The following is a 19,385-nucleotide window of genomic DNA, read 5'->3' as shown; positions in this document are numbered from 1 at the left end:
CTCTTATGTCTGCTCAAAGTGGGTCTCTATAGGTTGCTTTTGGAATGTGAGAATGCACTCGTCTATGTCCTCAGTTAAGAGAAAAAGCTTTTAGAGAAATGCCTATATTTCTGCAATGCTCCTAGGGCTGATCTTTGTTGTTGGCCTTTTTCATACTCTTCAGGTCGTTATCTACTACCTCTGGTCCAAAGTGATGGTTTCCTATATGAGGCATATCAATTATACTGGCCTGTACTTTGTACTTAAATCCTGAAATGCTTAGCCACTAATATCTCATTACAGTGCACTTAGCCAATTGTCAACTCACAGTGTTAGCTGTGTGCAATGCAAACTTAAGGCAGGAGTTACATCAGGTTTTCCACTTCTTACCGCTGTTTATGACTTCATCTGAAGAGAAGGGCATTTGAGTTTGTGCCTCTGGCGTCTTTGGGTCCTCTCCCAGACAAAGACAGCAACAGGTTAGAAGTAGTGGGTAGAAAGATGGAGGGCAATGGCTACATAGCGTTTCTCAATAATCGGTCGCACAAATGGGCCAGCCCTGGGGCAGGACGTTTAAGTCTGCTTAGCAATTCTGTTTCCTAAACTGCAGCAACTCACTGGCTCATTGGGGCACGGTTTCCAGTCCCCATAGCCCAAATCTCGTTGGCCCTGGAGAATTCCTTCCTTGGTGCAGTAACGGATTGATGAACACCCGCCTCCTTCCGCTGGGGTTTCATACTCCTGGCCCATTGCTGGAGGCTCCAGTCAACATATTTCTGCTCATTCAGTGCGCTTTGATCCAACTCTAATCTTTTTCTCGGGCTCACTATCAATAGAGTCCTGATGATAATCCCACATTTATACAGGGGATTGAAACTTTGTGGACTGCTGAGGTAGACCGGTTCTAAATGTTTTGATTGAATTTTAACAGGCTGTGCTCTCCTTAGTCATATTATACACATGCGAGTTAAGTGGTCAGTGTGTGTATCATGTTTAAGAGCACTGATCACGTTCTCACTGGAACTCACTGCATCGCTTATTTCATTTGAATATATTAAATTAGCACTTGGTTGCAATTATTGTGCTATTTTCTTATATTAGGTACTGCTATTCTTTGATTTACTTCAATAGTTTTGAGCACACCTTCAGAAAATGGGCACAATTTTATACATGAACTCAATACATGCATTCTTGCACCCTAATACAAGCGTCCTTGCATCTCCTCCAATACAGTGATCCTCCTGGGTGACCTATTTGCCCCAATTTATCCGGGATGCCTTACCATCTGTAAAGGATTTATTAGAGTTTCTTACCCCCCCAACCCCTCACTTGCATACGTAGCTTCTCTATTAGCCCTTTTTTTTCAATTGCTCCTGTACAAAGGACCTTGTGCAGTGATTTACATCCCCTTCCACCAAGCTCCGGGTGCAATGTCTTTCCACCCATGGTGCAAACTCTTTATTCCCCCATAATCGGGCAATGGGTGAAGGATACAAAATCCGACCCAACTTGACCCACACCTAATCCCAGACTCCCACGGTGGCACTTGGTATGGGCAAAGAGTATAGCAGCAGATATATGTATGCCCATGGAGTCTACTGTATTTTCCATAGGTAACCTACTCCAAGGGTGGGATTTTTCAAATCCTCTCCCTTCCCATTTTACTTGAAATTGCCAGTTTACTGCCTTAAAATATCTAAGCAAATTGGGGACCCCTCCTAGTTTAGGGGCAGCATGAAGTATTCTTTACCAATATGAAATCCATGCACATACGATGTAGGTGTGCAATGTAGTCTCATTTCCAATGTTGGGAACGTGCACAAGATTTCTGGCACTATAGTACATTAAAGTGAGGCTAGCTCAGTCTTCTCCGCTTTAGTCAGACCCCATAGCTTGATATCTTTAGTTATAGCTAATGTATTGGCCAAGTCAATATCCAAATACCTAATCATGTTCTTACTCCTTTTTATAGGGCACATTTTCACCAAGTTCTGAGAAGCTTTAAAAATTGTGATTGCCAGCCCTTGTTCAGGTTCATTTTAAAGTCTGATCTTTGCTGATACTCCCAGAGTTCATCCATCACCTTCATTAGTGACGTTTTAGGATCCATTAGGGAGATCAAAATATCATCGGCAAACATGGTGAACCTATAATCTTGTGTCCCCATTTAAAACCCTTATATCAGAGTGTAATTCCGGATCCTTTGTGACCAGGGTGGCAAGGTAAGGGCAAGCAAAAAAGTGGGGATCTGGGACACGATACATAATGTCCCATCCACCCTGCCAACTTCTATTTCAGAATCCAAGGACACTAGGACTGTTTTTCGAAGGGCCCTATAGCTTATGTATATGAGGTGTATTGCCTTCCTAGCATTACCACTTACTGGTCTCCACAAAATAAAGTAAAACGTATAATTCCCTTCAGAATCTCCTGAAACCATTTTAGTAATTATCTTAACTCTGGTGTTAAGTAACAAAATATTCCATTAGGAAGCAGAGTTATCGGCAGATTTAGCTGGCTTCAAATTCAGATACAAGGCGTTGATGTTGTTCACGTTACTGCTCCCTTTTCAAGGCTTTCAAGGCATACTTTATTCACTAATGTCCTCTTTGCTAGTGGTTTATCAAGTTCTTTCACATCAGCCTGTGAGATTTGCTACAAACCTGTCAGCATATTTATGCCTGCTGATCTTGGAGGGTGGTAGGGTCTTTGGAGTATAATGTTAAGTAAAATAAAAAATAATAAAAAAAAAACGTTGCTTTTTCTTTGTATACCCTGCACATTTCCCCTTCAATGTTGCTCACCTTTTCCACATACCGACGTCCTTGTTTAGCTCTGAATAGATTAGCACACAACTTTTCAAGCCTATTACCCAATTTGTAGTATTTTTTTATCCAGCTTCGCTATGCAATAATTACCTTTCTCCGTTTCTATGGTACGGATTAGGACTCCAATTGCAACAACGTTTCTTCATTGCTTCTGTGACTATTTTTGTGTGTCATTTCTGTACTTTTCATTTTCTCTCTCTCAATTGATGCTTTCCTTCACTTTTTAAGATGGGCTGCCTCTGCTATAAATTGACCCTGCAGTACCAACTTTAGGACATCCTACTATGTGGCAGCATGGGTGTCATTATTGCCATTTTCTCTCTTTGATATTCTCTATCACTACTGGGTCTCTTAACAGGGACTCATTTAGGTGCCATGTTCCATCCTTCTTTTCCTTACCCTGTACCGTTGTGTCAAGATACCCTGCACTAGCCCATGATCTGATAACATAATGGATTCTTTACCTCTGCTAGAAGTCTCTTGTTGAAGAGATTGTAGTCTATTTTAGTGTAACTTTTGAACACTGCTGAGTAATGTGAATATTCTTCACCACCCGTCCACAAGTTACAGGTCACTTAGCGGTCCTCCCCATTGCATACGTCTAAGTCCCCTCTAAAAATCATGGGGCACACTGCTCACTTAGCAAGAGTCCAGCTCCACCTGGTCATGAACAGCTCTGATGAAAGGGAGAGTCTGAGAGCGTGTCAGATGTGAATTTGGCACGTTGATAGTGAACCCCAGTAAAGCCAGGAGGTCCTCCGTAGTCTGGAGGTGTAAGAAGACAGCCTGGGGAGAGACCACCTTCAACAGCTAGATGTCAAGATAGCGAAAGACTGTCACACCTGATCTCTGCAGATGACCAGCAACCACCAACATCACATTGGTGAAAACCCAAGGGGCGCTGGTAAGGCCAAAAGGGAGCACAGCGAACTGAAAATGCTCGTGGCCCACCGTGAACCGCAGGACGGTCCACCGTGAACTGCCTGTGGGCACGCAGACAGGAATGTGGAAATATGCGCCCTTGAAGGTCAACGCCACCAACTAGTCTACAGAGTCCAGGGCAGACAAGACATGAGAAGGTGTCAGCATTTTTAATGTCTCCTTCCTGAGGAAGAATTTGAGAGGATACAGGTCTAGTATAGGACAAAAGCCATAGTCCTCCTTGGGCACCAGAAAGTAGCAGAAATAGAAACCACGACCTACTTCTGGTGTCAGCACCCTCTTGATGGCTTAGTTGGACAAAAGAGCAGTCACTTCCTGGCAAAGCAAATAAAGATTGTCCTCGTCGTCCTGTGGCAAGCAGGTGGCATGGGTGAAGGGGTAGTCTCTTAAAGGAGGGAATAAATTCTCATGGACAAATTGCAGAATTCATTGGACTGATGTTATAGACTGCCAGTGGGGCAGGTGATGGCAGACCCTCCAACCCACTGGATGCCCATGATGACAAGAGAGAAGACTAGAAGGGCTTAGAGACTGCGGCTGCCGGGAGGGTTGGTGGGCTGGGCCAACCTCTGGCTGCCCGACCCACGAGGTCTGTGGGTATCGTGTCCTCAGCCACGCTAAGGTTGGGAAGCTTGCACGCCCCTGTGGCTGGGCCGGGACAGAAGCAGCTGGAAACCTCTTCCGTGGCCACGAAAAGAGCAATTGGTGGGTTGGGGGTGGCGAGAGGCCATGGAAAGGCCCAGGAACTTGGTCGTAACCCTGCTGTACTTGTCTCCGAAGAGATGAGAGCCATCAAAGAGCATGTCCACAATCGATACTTGGATATCCCCAGAAAAGCCAGTTGTCCTGACCTAGGAGTGGCACCAGAAGGCCACTACTGATGAAACTGCTCTGCCCAACGAGTCAGTGGTATTCAATCCACAACGTATGGTGAACTTGGCTGCATCTCTCCTGTCAGCAAAGGTCTGTGAGAGGACGGCGCCTGCTCAACTGTGTTCCACAGAGCATTGGTGTAGCAGCTCAAAAGGCATGTGGTGTTCACTGACCGCAGTGCCAGGCTGGAGGAAGAAAACATATTTTTCCTTAAGGTGTCCAGCCTCTTTGATTCTAAATCTGGGGGTGCGGAAGGGAAAGCACCATAGGAGGTAGAGGCTTAGATCACCAAGCTCTCCGGGGTAGGGTGTTGTGTGTAGAAGTTGGGGGTCCCCTGTTGCTGGCATTGGCAGTGGGCATTTGCCCTGTTCACAGGAGCCCCTGTACTGGGCTTGGACCAGGTCCCAAGCAGGGCTTCTGTAAAGGCGTTATTAAAGGGGCGAAGCGGTTCGGAGGGGGAAACACCCAGCTGAAGCACCTCCGTCAAGACGTTAATCCTGACTGCCACAGATGGCAGGTTAAGGTCCAGGACCTCGGCCGCCCTCCTTAACACCACTGCAAAAAATGCTCCCTCTCTGTGGCCGCAGTAGGGGGAGAAAGCATGCCAATATCTGGAGAAGTGTCCAGTCCGTTGGATTCTGCTAAATCCTCAGACCAGTCCACATTGGGGGCAAAGGGCTGTAGTTCTCTAGGGTCCAGCGATCCCCCCCAGTCCTTCCCGATTCCTAGCCCCTAAGGATAGGGCTTGGGCCACAGCCAGAAAGGCATGGCTCCAAAGGGAGCTGGAGTCTGTGTTAGGTGAAGCCCGTCCAGCTCAGTGTCAGAGTCAGGGAGATTAGAATTGGGGATGCCAGGAGCGTCGGCATAGGGACTGGCGTCTGGGAAAGGTTGAGGGTGCACAACCGGTGCCAGTCTAGATCCATTCAGAATCCAAGGGGCCCAACTGGTACTAAAGCCTAACCGACGGCAGAGATCCAGCAGGGGCTCCTCCCGAACCCATGGGACCCAAAGGTGGGTCAGATGGAGCGGGCCGCTCAAATATGAGGAAAATTACCTCATAAAACTCCTGGAGTTGAGCTGGGGTCACTCTGGCTCCCGAAAACTCAGAAGTGCAGAGCCTACCCAGGCGCTAGCTCACCGCTGAGCCATGTCTCGATTGCAGACGCTCTCTCGTCTCGTCGGCCAACGAACGGGGTGAAGTTGAAGACCTTTTCTACGTCTTGCTCTTCTTACGATGGAACTTACCAGAGTGGCCCAACAACTGTGAATGCAATGAAAATTTTGGGCTCCGCAACCACTCCCGGGACCTTCCTCTTGACCGGGATCGAGATTGTTGTGGCACCGCACGTTGGGCCACCAGGAGCTTGATAGATCGGTCTATCAAGGCCTTTGGGTTCATGGCCTGGCAATCAGAGCAGACCTTCGGATCGTGGTCGTGCTTGAGGCACCATAGGCATACAAGATATAGGTCTGTGACCGACATCAGTCAATGACAGGAGCCACAGGGTTTGACGTCGGCCATCCGGGATGACATAAAAAAAAACAGTTTAACTAAAGTCACAAAAAGATAAGCTCTCGCCGGATTCGCGCTGACTGGATCAGAAAGAAAACCGTTATCAGCGTTCTGGGGTGGCACCTATATATGCACTGCACACCACTTCCGGAGCCACGCAAAGCCGATCAATGCCACCTACTGGCATGCAAGGCTACTGCTCACGAAATGTTTCCGGATCCAGTCTGATGCCTGGGTATATTTTTAAGGTAAGGCACCTGAGGCTAGAAGTTTCTATCAGATAAAAAGAGTAACTGCTATAAACTGGGGTCCCCCATGAGTCTGGGGGAAAGAGGTTTGTAAAAGAGACTTGTTGGAATGGGCTCTGACCGATGAAAGCCATATGAAGCAGTCTTGTCAAGATGACAAAGTGACAGAGGAATAGGGAGAAATGCTGGTGAAACTTTTGGACCCCTAGACAATAGTCCACCTTGAGGGAGGGGAGGCCAGTATTTCTCGAGATATCCATCATAAAGAGACGGGGGGTTAGAACTTTGACTCTTTTCCTCTGTCCCTGGGAGAGGAGGTGGAGAACTTTGACCCGGTAACTCTGTCCCTGGGATGATTACACCCCTTGACTGGGAACGTATTTTGCAAACCGTACACTGAATGTTAACGGTCTGGTTGAAGTGGTATACCTACTACTGCAATAACACCAGAATAACGTTTTTTTAATTCCACGGAGATACTTGCAATCCATTTTCGCAATGTTGGTCCTCTGGTCCTGAAGAATGTGCTGAAAATACCAGAGCAGTGAAACATCCAACCCAAATTCATGAATGTCTATCATGCCATATGCTTTTAATATGTAGCAGGACACAATGTAACTAAAGCCTCTTAAGTGTTCACTAGACACATTTTTAGCTCAAAGTATTATTTGGCAGACTCCAAAAAGAGGACATACACTATTAATTATACTATCCACACCACAATATCCGGTTGCTCCAATAATAGGGGTAGTTATGAAATAGCTTTCCCCTTTTTCAAGGAAATAAACTGGGGGCTTTAGTGGGTTGACCACAGGAAATGATGCTCTTGATCCCTCTTTTAGAAGGCCTGCACCAGTAATGAGAAACCCCGAGACATAGAAACCTGTCCATCTGTGTACCCACTGGTTGCTCCTGTAAACGTTTCCCTCATTTCTCGCTAATCAGCATTGGCCTATAAAGATGGATACAGAAGATTACACACACAGTTGAAATACCAGGATCCAGATGTTAATGTAGTGAACGTACCAGCAGTGGTAGCAAAATCCATCTCGCTACACAAATAAATAACTAACCTGACTGGGGCTGTTATATCTATATTACTCATTGGGAGGCGGGTCCCCCCTCCATTATTGGGTCCCCCCTCCATTATTCTTCTAACTCTATTTGATCAATGACACACAGAAGAACGTTTGTGCTTTGTAAAGAGAACTGCATGATTTGAAAGGTTAAGCCACCTACACTGTTTTACGTTTGGACTATTAAGACAATCATGGCACTGTCAAAAACAGAGGCTGCTTTTAAAGAAAAACTTGGAAGCACATGAATAGTTATATGTAACAGCGCAAATATGCATAATTTCAGAATACAAAGAGATGAACAGATGACCATTGGTGGAATTTAATCTAGGACATGGAAGGGCAATGGATGTAAACGTTTAATAGAAAAAAAAGATTGTGATTAAACCATCGATGAAGCATGAAAGGCTACTGTACTATGCAGTAAGTTGTCCAGGGACTAGCAGAAGGCATAACAAACGTAGTAGCCCCAAGAAAGAGCATGCTTTTGCCTTTAGCTACAGCGATATTAGTCGTGCAGATGTACCTCTTGATCTACAGTTGTGTTTGCTGTAACTCTTGATGCTTTGTTCTGGGAACTTAAGCAGTTAAAGAGAAGCCAAATGCCTACATAGAGAGCCCTGGTTCCTACACAATTCACAGTTTTTTTTTTTTTTTAATAAAAGCAAACCTCTACAAATTGTTTCACTTTGGTCAATAACAGTTACTCTATTTTGGCAGCAAACGTATGAAAGACAGTTTGTGCCGGGAAACCATGACAAAAATGGGAGCCAGAGGAATGAATTTTGCGAAAAAATAAGAAAACCCAAAGTAGATGAGAAGCGGGAAATAAAAGAGTGAAAAGCTACTCAATAAGAAAAGAAAAGTAAAATTAGAAAGCAGAGTTGGGTGGTGAGAAAAGGGTATAACAGGTGGGGTAATATGATGGAATCTGTGGCAGTCAGAATGCTTGATCTATTCAGTATTTTTAGCACACAAACAATAAAAGCATTTTGATTTCCAGTTCGCTTAGTGCTAAAATAAAGGAAGACCTGGGACTGGATTTTGCACTTGCCAAGCTTTACAGTTCAATGCTGTGATATATTCCACTCAGAAACTTGACGCTTTAAGTGAATCCCTCTCTAAACTGGCCTCTCAAGTCAAACGCCACACCATCATGTTGGACCAAACTTCGAAATACACATTGGAGTGGGAAATAAGGTACACCATCTCTCATAAAAAATACCACATTCATTTTAATGCAAAAATACTGTAACACCTCAATGTATTTTCATTCAAGATTAAAGCATGCATATTTGATGAGAACAACAAAAGAGTGAAGCCAAATACATGAAGGGCTGGCAAGAGGAATCACTCTTGTTTGTTAAAAAAACCCTCACTCACCAACCTAGTTGGTGACATGCTTCATCATTGGGTTCCCACCAGAGAGGCAGTGCTGCTCCGGTGTGCTGCTACGCCCGACTACAGCGGAGCAGGTTTTTGTGAGAGTGCAAATGATAGTGCAAACGTTAAAATTGCATTACCAGTCCAAAGGGTTTTTAATGGTGGAGTAGTAAGGCAAGTGTAGTGAAGTGGATGTTGAGACCGAGTAAATTGGTCGGTCACATCCTGAAAGATAGTGAGGTGTGGTCTACAAGTTCCAGCCTCTTAGTGCCCATCGCTGCGGCTTTCTTCATGACCAGGGGCTACGGCGGTATGCACACGCTGAGGTGCACCCTAACCTGTGGCCTCAAGAGAACCGTACTACTTATGGTTCTGGTGGTGCAGTCAGGACTCTGTAAGACAAAAGAACACATGGGCAGACAAACATGTCACATTACAGTTTACAAATAGACAGTCTTATAACGAGACGTGGTGTGTGCCCTTTGAGGTGAAACCTTAAGTCCTACAAAAGGGGATGATGGACGGAGCGTTTGAACAAATCAAACACTCACCCCCAGTCAACTGATCTGGGTTTAATCCATCACCATTCTTTAGTTCACTCAGCCACCCCAGTTTAGACATGGCTATATGCAAATCAGTCTGACCCTGTGCCTCATGGGAACAGTCCCGAACTGCCAAGCCATGTCTTCCCTGGACCGGAAACAAGCATCCTGGGACCGGTTTCGGATTCATAATCCTCATCAGCCAGGCTATCTTGAATCCAGTGGCCAAGTGAACAAGGGACTCACGTCTGAGCATACCCTGCCACACTTAGGGCGGACAAAGCGATACAAAAAGGGATGATGGACGGAGCGTTTGAACAAATCAAACACTCACCCCAGTCAACTGATCTGGGTTTAATCCATCACCATTCTTTAGTTCACTCAGCCACCCCAGTTCAGAATAAAATAAAATAAACTTTAAGTCCTACATTTAACCTAAGGTTATAGTGCTAAAGTGTGTGACTGATTAGACACTAGTCCGATCGCATCAAATCGTGCTCTGGTTAAAATCACCAGAAGGTTTTGAATAAGCAGATATCGTAGTGCTAACTACACATGTTCGTGTAGTTGGTGGCATCAGGTATGACAGGTGATTATATATACAAAAATGGAGATAGCCAAAGCTTACATAAGGTGTAGGATACCCTAACACCATGGATCCTGGTTGGGGGCGGTGGCTCATAGTCACACGCTGTGGGAAGGGAAAAGGCGCCCCATCGTAATATAGTAAACGGTCTGGTCCATTACCTTAAATAGTTGGTGCTGCCGTTGCAAACTCACTCCTCCAGAGCCAGACACCATTGTGGCACCTGGTTATACCAGTCAACAGGATCCCGAAGATACCGGAGGCCTGCCACGGGTGGTTTTAAAGGAGCATATGCAGCTGTATCGGAAGTTGGAGGCCCTGCACGCGGGTTGGATGACATCAGACGTACAAGCGTACGTCTGCCATCCTGACAGGAGTGCAACGCTGACCATAAAAGTGGCATAGTTTTTCTTTTTTTCCAAATATCGCGTAGTGCGAGATTTGCCCAAATCAATCGCATTTGAATTCAATACTTCCCAGACTATGTAAAGTATAAGGAGGGGCTAAAAAGTCCCACCACTGTGAGCCCAAATAATGGAGATACAAGTATGCCAGACCACGATTTGATGCGATTGGACTAGTATCTAATCAGTTACACACTTTAGGGAAAATGTAGGACTTAAGGTTTCACCTAGAAGGGCACACACCATGACTCGTTATAAGACGGTCTATTTGTAAACTGTAATGTGACATGTTTGTCTGCCCATGTGTTCTTTTTTCTTACAGAGTCGTAACTCCTTCAGAAGTCCTGAAGGTGCCACCAGAACCGTAAGTAATACAGTTCTCTTGAGGCCACAGGTTAGAGTGCACCTTTGGGTGTGCATACCGCCGTGGAAACGGTCCTGAAGAAAGCCTCGCTATATGCACTAAAAGGCTGAAACATGTAGATCACACTTCACTATGTTTCAGGATGTGAACGACAAATTTACTCACTCTCAACATCCACTTCACCACAGTTTTTAATCTTGCCGTAGTACTCTGCCATTAAAAACCCTTTGGACTGGTAAAGGCAATTTTAACCTTTGCACTCTCACAAAAATAAACAAAACCCGCTTCGCTGTAGTCAGGCGTCGCAGCACACCGGGCAGGCACTCGGCCTCTCTGATGGGAACCCAATGATGAAGCATGTCACCAAGTAGGTTGGTGAGTGAAGGTTCTTTTAACAAACAAGAGTGATTCCTCGTCAGCCCTTCATGTATTTGGCTTCACTCTTTTGTTGTTTAGTTGCTATTCCCTAGGGGGACCAAGAGTGGACCCGACAATTTCCTTCTCTCTCTTGTTGTTTATATATATATTTGATGAGAATGTCAGAAGCCACGTTCTAAGTCACTTGTTACATATTGCCAAAAAAGTAAATAAAATACAAATTGGTCTTATAAATTCAACTCGACTAAAAAGGTCGAAAAGTTATTGTGTGAAAGGAGTTGGAGTGTTAAGCAGCTCCAAGCAGACACTGGGTCAGAGCTTGCTTTGTCACGATAGATCAGAGAACTGTACAACTCTTGTGACAAGTACAAAGAAGAGCACAAAACATGCCAAGGTGACCACTTCCAGCCTGGCGGAAGGCTGCACTGAAGGAAGCCTGTGCCACACTCCACTTCAACAAGGTACTGGCCAGCTTCTTGGAAGGCAACCATCCATTTCTTCTGCTACTCATTACTGTATTCGGAGCATTAACAGTTAAGAAGACTTATTTGGCATAAAAAAAAGAGGAAATAGGAGCCACGGGTGTCTGACTAGCACTAGGCAAGACTAGAAGTGGTAACACTATTTCAATGCATCCACTACAATCACAACAACGTTTTAACAATGCATTTACCACTACAAGATGAGTTTTGATGAGGCAAGTTAAAACAAATAAAAATTACAGCATATTTAAGGACAGAAGCTTTAGGGGTACCTAGAGTACAAGTGTGATACGTAGTGTATGTGGTACTTGGGGATGGGTACGGCTTAAGGGGTTTGCTGAATTTTTTGCACCCGGGGATTAGTGGGGCACAGGGGTCATGAGGTGTTTTAGGAGCTTAAAAATGAGTGATGTAAAGTTAGTTTTAGAGCTCAGAGATAGATATTATATAGGGGTTATGAGTTTTATTTTAGGCTCAGGGACTTGCATTATATGGTACTCGTAAAGGGTTTTTAGGGTACAATGATGGGTATTGCTGACAGGTAGAAAAGTAGTTTTTATGGTAGTTTTGAGGGTTAGGAAGCATATTTTAGGGTTTAGAGATGCGTAGTGTTCAGGGATAGCATGAATAATTTACATATGTATATGTGATTTAATGCGATGAAATGAGTGTAAAGATAATCGTTATTGTGGCGAATATGTTGTAAATGCAGTTTCGGGCATGCGTTATAAACGTGATGTGTGGTGTTTGTGTTCATTGTAGTTACCTATATTTGTGCGCTCTTCAAACTAATGGTCTGTATCCCTAATGGCAAGGCACGAGTCAGGGGTACACACGGGTGGACCCCCACTATTTTCACAGGGTGAACGCCGTCCACCCTGCCAATAAGTTGGGCCCCACTGAATATGTGCAGAACTCGTCCTGGTGTAATTCCCAAACACAAGGAAACTTTCCGCAGCGCCTGCACGTTGTCTGCTTTCCATCTGCAACAAGCAACAACGTGCAGGCGGGGATGGGGCTTTCTTATTTTAGACTCCCGCTGGGCCCATAACTAAGGCCGAATTTGAGGGGACATCATGCCTCCTTTTGTCAGTCTCTTGTGTGGGAGTAGTCCGGAGCCTCACACCTAGATACAAATGAAGGGGAGGGAAAACAAAGGTAAGAACTTCACACATACTTAAGAAAGGTAGCTTTTCACTTTGTTCAGTCACTGTTTAGGAGATATGCATACACTGTAAGAATGTCGGATGTGTTGGTCTTTCCCAGTATTTACACACAGCAAATTGCATTTATGTCGAGCTTACTACAACTGAGGAGGCGTTTAAATCATTTAAGTACCACTATTTTTTCTGGTATAGCCCTACTCATCCCAATGCAGGTGTCAGAGCGCTTTACATCAACACGTGTATATTACATGTACAATACATTATATACGTTTGTAAATGAATGTACAGGATGGGTTACATAGAATTGGGGGATTGCAAGGTGTAGAAGTCACATATGATCTTCCATAGTTCACTGTGTTATTATCCTCGCGATGCGCTCAAAGCTCATGATATACATGCCAAACATATATGTGGAGGCTTTAGATCGGATGTCACTTCTTATGATGTCACTTCCTGTAAGGTCGTGGCTTTTGATGCCACGTGTGATGTCGCGCGCCGTGATGTCACTTATATTCTGCCCAGCTAGGTTAGTCCCCCCACCCACACACTTCTTTTTTTAGGACTTGTGCCTTGCTTAATGGGTTCCGTGGTATTAACGCTAGAGTGGAAAGGGGCAAATTACAGGTAAAGTAAAAGAGTGCGCTATAAACTACGGCGAATCCAGGATATTGAATACAGTACATAGGAAAGAGCTAGCTGTTGACAGATGTGAAGGAGGCAGCACGGGGGTGAACACTGCACTAGTCTTGAGGCAGCAGAGAGGGGGGCTATCAGTATAAGGGGGCATTGATGAAAAGGGCATTCTGCAATTGTAAATCCGGCAACATGCACGAGGGAGGGGCGCCTGAAGCAACCCTAGAAGCTCATATCTTCATTTCAGGTCATAGTACAGAAAAGCTATGACAAGCCAAACAAAAATGCTGCAGACACTTACCACGACTGCGACGAAAGGCTCCTGGAACTGCTGATTTAGCATCTGTGTGCTGACATCAATCCCCGAGAGCCAGCAGCCGTAACCAGGGTGACTATGATACCAACCAATGGCATTTTCAAGACGGCCGACCTGCAGAAGGAAAACAAATAAAAACGGGCATCCGTTATTCGCAAGAGACTGCTGCCCTCTCGTGGAACTTTTAGAAAATGCATTTAAATTCTAGGCAGTACTAAGAAAATAAAACTCGTTAACGTGAGGTCTTCTTGTACTTGGACAGATGTAGGACTGCTTAGAGTTGCATAAAGTTCGAAAATATCAAAGAGGGGGGGGGGGGACGGAAACGTTTGAAGTCCCAATACTATGAATGTTCAAAGAGAATAAAGAAAAATATCATAAACAAATAGCAGTACAAGCACTTTTCAGTTATAAGCCAGACATTTTGGAGTTGCCAACGAATGTTTATGCATTTGATTTCTCAAATAACAGAGCATACGATTACAACAGCGTAATCCATTTCGATTGGCAAAGTTGAACTATCAACTTTTAAGTTTAACTAATCAACAAGCAAGTTGCCACTAGTATTGTAAGGACATGATAATATTGCAGGCTCTGCGCTGCCTGCCGCACTCATTCATTTCAACTCACTCAAGAACACACTGTCTCGCCCAATAACCATTCACACCCGCTCACAGCTAGGCAGTCATGTAATCACTCAAGCAGAGGCAAAGTAAGCAGGCCTGGCTTATTACAGATAAAGGTTTTCTTTATTATGGTCGTTTTTTGAAGATAAAATGATATCACGATTGTATATGAACGGTTTTGTTTTTTAGGAAAAATAAAATGTGATAGAGTAGTTATGAACTTCAGAATACGGCGCGGAGATGTAGCCACTGGCGATTTTGGCTGAAGATCACAGACCTGCCGGCATGTGCCAGCACGATGGGAATCTAGGGAAGAGATTCTGTCTCAGGAGAATAAAGTCACTGCATCTACTAGCTGCACAAAAACATTGAGAAATCGAAAAAAATACAACTCTCCAGTGTGAGTTATTATTAGAGGACTGCCATAGTCTGTAGGACAAAGTGTGCAACTCAACTGCAGCCCTTGTACTCAGGACATTTCTCAGTGAACACCACTCCCACTCTCAGGTGTATATCTAACACACTGATCAGTAACAATCAATCAATCTGGACCCTGCTTGTAGAACGCACTGCACTGCCCAGGATATACCCTGCTGACCACAAAAGCACGTCACAATGCCCAAAGATAACCAGCACATTCCTCAAACACATTCTTAGATCACAACCAGTACAGCAGCCACAGGTAGGACACAACAGACATCACGCCAGCACAAAACACTGTTCTGATACCAGCACTTCAGCCCTTTAACATTCCACAAACACCCCAGCACAAACCTGTACAACACATTCATGAGACACAACCAGTCCAGAGTTTCATGGGCAAAACAATACAATAAAAAAGGCAGCCCCACTTTCCACCCACGATGGTGAACTGGAGATATTTCCCTTCTCCACCAAGGCACCTTCATGGATATTTATTACCACTGATTAGGGAGGGGTTGACCAGGAGAGATGATGCATATCTCACCATTCTGCCAATATCCATTCCCCCTTGTATCGACCTTACAAGTGTTCTAAGAGTCATGCAGGCAGCCCTCTTCTACCCCTCAACTGTAATCCACCCATGCATAACTCTCCTCAATCAAACACTGTGCCATGTATGCATGTCTCACAACTATTTCCACAATCATGAACTCATCTTACCCTTCCCACATCCAGCCAGTCCTCCAACAATCCTCACAGCCATGTATGCACCCTCACACAACCCTTCGTACAACTAAGGAACTCTGCTGCAGACGGGTTTTCTTTTATGCATCCTCTATATAGCCCTTCTTACAGCAATGCATCGTGTGCACCCTTCTTACAGCCACGTGCTCCTCTTGTACAGCCAAGTGTGCACCCCATTAGCAGAACTGTTCGCAATAATGCACTTTATAACTCTTAGATTTTAAGGCATCTCTCTCACAGCCATTCACACAACAGTGCACCAATCTAAGATTCTTGCACACAGCCAAGCACCCATCTTACAGCATACCACACTGCCATGCACCTCTCTTTCAGCCCTTCACACTACCACATGCCTGTCTTACAGCCCCACACTGCAATGTACCCCTCTTACAGCCCCACACTGCCATGTACCCCTCTTAGAGCCCTCCACACTGTCATGCACCCATCTTACAGGCCTTCGCATTGCCATGTACCCCTCTCTAAGCCCTTCACACTACCACAAGCCTGTCTTAGAGCCCTCCACACAGTCATGCACCAATCTTACAGCCCTTCACATTGCCATGCACCGCTCTCTCAGCCCTTCACACTACCACACGCCTATCTTACAGCCCTCCACACGGTCATGCACCCCTCTCTCAGCCCTTCACATTACCACACACCTGTCTTACAGCCCTCCACACTGCCATGTATCCCTCTTACAGCCCTCCACACGGTCATGCAGCTATCTTACAGCCTTCACCTTGCCATGTACCCCTCTCTCAGCCCTTCACACTACCACACACATGTCTTACAGCCCTCCACACTGCCATGTATCCTTCTTACGGCCCTCCACACGGTCACGCAGCTATCTTACAGCCTTCACCTTGCCATGCACCCCTCTCTCAGCCCTTCACACTACCACACACCTATCTTAGAGTTTGGCACACTTGACTTGCATCCATCTTGAAGACCCGTAGGTGCCGTGCGCCCCTTTTACAGGCCTTCATACTACCACGCACCCCCCTTACAGTCCTGCACACTACCTCGCATCCATCTTCCAGACCAGTGCATTGCCACAGACCTCTCTTGCGGCCGTCTTACAGTCATACACGCTGTCATGCATCCATCTTACAGCCCACCACACTCCCATGCACCCCTCTTTTAGCCCATCACACTACCAAACGCCTTTCTTACAGCCTTCCGCATTTCCACGCACCTATCTTAGAGTTTGGCACCATGACTTGCATCCATCTTGAAGACCCGTACGTGCCATGCACCCCTTTTACAGGCCTTCAAGTGTTTCCAGAGGCACCTGTCCTTAACATGTCCGCTGAATGGTCTTTTTTTTTTTTAAACATATTTTATTGAGTTTGAACAATACCACTGGGCAAAATACTCACGGTGTTCAGATTGACAAGTTACCACACAAGGTAAGAATATCTGCTGTGATGCATACATATGAATGGTTCTCTTTTGAACAAGGTGACAAGGTGAATAGCATGCATCAAAATAATGGAAGTAATCTAGAGGACATACCAATTTCTCTCTGAGTCTACTGTTTTGCAGAGCATATTTCAAAGTCGTTGCTGCACGTTATAGCAATTTACGCCACTTTTTGCTCGAGTATTGTCAAAAGTCCAGGTAACTGAATTGATTTTTTTCTTCGAAAATGTAGAGTACTTACAAATATTTAATCTCCTGCGGTGCAGGCAAACAAAAATTTACTAGAAACCAAAGTTCGCCGTTTAAAAACATGAATTTGTAAAACTTGACTTACTAAAACCAACCATTCGATTAATGGTCCACTTGTAGTTGATCATTGATTAGGGAACAACGCATAGCAGATTGTTGCTCATCGGCTTAGTTGTGTCTTATTCTAGAATCTTCGACTATTCTGGGCTGAAGGCACCAAGGGTCTCCCGATTAAAGCCTCATCAGATTTAGTGTCCTGTCTAGTTCAAGTTTACCTCCTCCCTTTTTAGTGGGAGGGGGCACCCCTGAAAAACTGGAGTCGAGGAGTACCTTCCGCTTCACAGTAGGGGCCTCGTTACAAGGAAGAAGGGGGCGCAGCTCCCTTTAGAAAGTGGCACAACGCCGTCCACAAATGAAACGTTCATGGTTGCGGCCTGGTCTGCATTAGCCTTCACCGTTTAGTACCGACTTGGCCTGTAACGAGGCGTGCGTCTTAATAGATTTTTTAATTTTTATTAATAACAGTAGTTGGGCATTTTAAAGGTAATTTCCAAACGACTTGTGCTGTTAGAATATGGAAGCATAAAAAAAAAATACTTATCAAGTTGTTTCAATGTATTTGCTTTTATATAAATTCAGTTCTGCACGTACAGATAGGTTTGTTTCAAGACCTATAATTGGAATTCGGCATACGTATGGGTAGATTTAAATACGGCCTGTTACTTTAAGGATCTGGTGGATGGAGAACAGAGCACACACAGTATCCTTTCACAGACACAGATCACAGAGCCTGGCGTGGAGTAGACCTCAGTCAGAGTGACGCAAACAACTGCCGGCAGCCTGGTTACCCGAAGCACGGCTTATAAGAAAAACTTAAAAGAAAATACCTTGGCTGGGCAAAGGGGCAGGCAACAAGAACCTCCAAACTCACCTCACGAGGGCTGCAAAGCGGCCATTCAGCAGTTACTTTCTGTAAACACTGTGAGCCCTATTCACAGAAAATGTAAACCATTCTCGACTCAAAATAGCTCCATACTTAGAAGAGAAGTATTTTTGGGATTGTGTTCCTAAAGGTCAGTCATCTTCAACTTGCAGTTCTACCAAATATTATGTTTGATTTGCAAACGACCTAACACTGATCCTTCATGTACAAGTTCCTTCAAAACACTAGGCAACACAATTTTTGTCGCTGGGCAAATCTTTTCCAATTGACTTCCTCAGAGATAGAAGAGGTAACAACACATTTAGAATATCAAACTAGAACCAAAAATCATAAACCATCACCCAAAGCGCCATGAACTAAGAAATACAAGTGTATTCCGGGAGGAATTGAATTTATTTTTCACTTATGAAATAATAAGTTCATGTTTTGATGTCAATCATAGCCTAATTTCCAGATATAATGCAGTGCCAGTTATTTACTCACACGTCACACCAGAGCTGTTGACAAAACCCTTAAGTATTCAATCTCCCAGCCTTCATTCAGGACACTAAACACATCCTTAATCTTTTGTGTGAGATCATTTGCGAGGAAGGGATTTAACTGACCACTTTGCATATTAGTTCATTATACACAAATATAAAACATGACTTTGGACAAATGGCAATTGAAATTTTTAACAAAAAGACCCATTGAAATCATGGCACATACAACTAAGATTCTTAGTATGATTGGATTGACTGAGAATGTGTTATTGTATTATGGACGGTGGCTCCAGGCTTTCCCCTTCGTACGCAAATCTATTTATGGGTTGGTTCAAGGAGCGGTATATCTGGTGTCCTGGTGGCGCAAACAGATACAATACATACAATACTGGAGAAGATATTCAGATGCCGTTTTGATTATTTGGATTGAAATTGGTGCATTTTTGAGTTCCAATTAATATATTATGAGCTTCACTTTAGATAATCACTATGGCAGTATTACCTTTCTAGATGTGGACATGTAGGTCAGTGATAGGACACTACAGAGTTGGATGTACCACAAGAAAACATAACGCAACTCTTTATTACATGCATCTAGCTCACACCCTAAGAGTCAACTTATGTCTATTTCATTTGGGGAAAAGATTCGGGTGAGGAGGAATTGTAGCAAAGATTGTGATTTTTAAAAATAATATCAATGACACTGAAGAGATATTTCTGAGGAGGGGGTATGAGAAACGAATAAATGGGCCTGCTACTCTGAAAGCTAAAAACCTGGATAGA

The 19,385-nt window shown here is 44.4% G+C and overlaps 1 protein-coding gene across 1 annotated transcript in view; it reads right to left on the bottom strand.

Moving 5' to 3' along the window:
- Positions 1–19,385, bottom strand: part of LOC144828755 (COP9 signalosome complex subunit 5) — a 194,641-nt gene that overhangs the window by 95,362 nt on the left and 79,894 nt on the right. Inside the window, exon 3 of the mRNA XM_078687200.1 lies at positions 13,699–13,827. Coding sequence (XP_078543326.1) covers positions 13,699–13,827 — 129 coding nt within the window. The remainder of the gene's footprint in view (positions 1–13,698; positions 13,828–19,385) is intronic.

Source organism: Lissotriton helveticus, chromosome 4_1 (genome assembly GCF_964261635.1).
Source record: "Lissotriton helveticus chromosome 4_1, aLisHel1.1, whole genome shotgun sequence".
Taxonomy (NCBI): Eukaryota; Metazoa; Chordata; class Amphibia; order Caudata; family Salamandridae; genus Lissotriton; species Lissotriton helveticus.
Note: the sequence above shows the minus strand (reverse complement) of the source record. Positions and strands in the feature narration are given on the sequence as shown.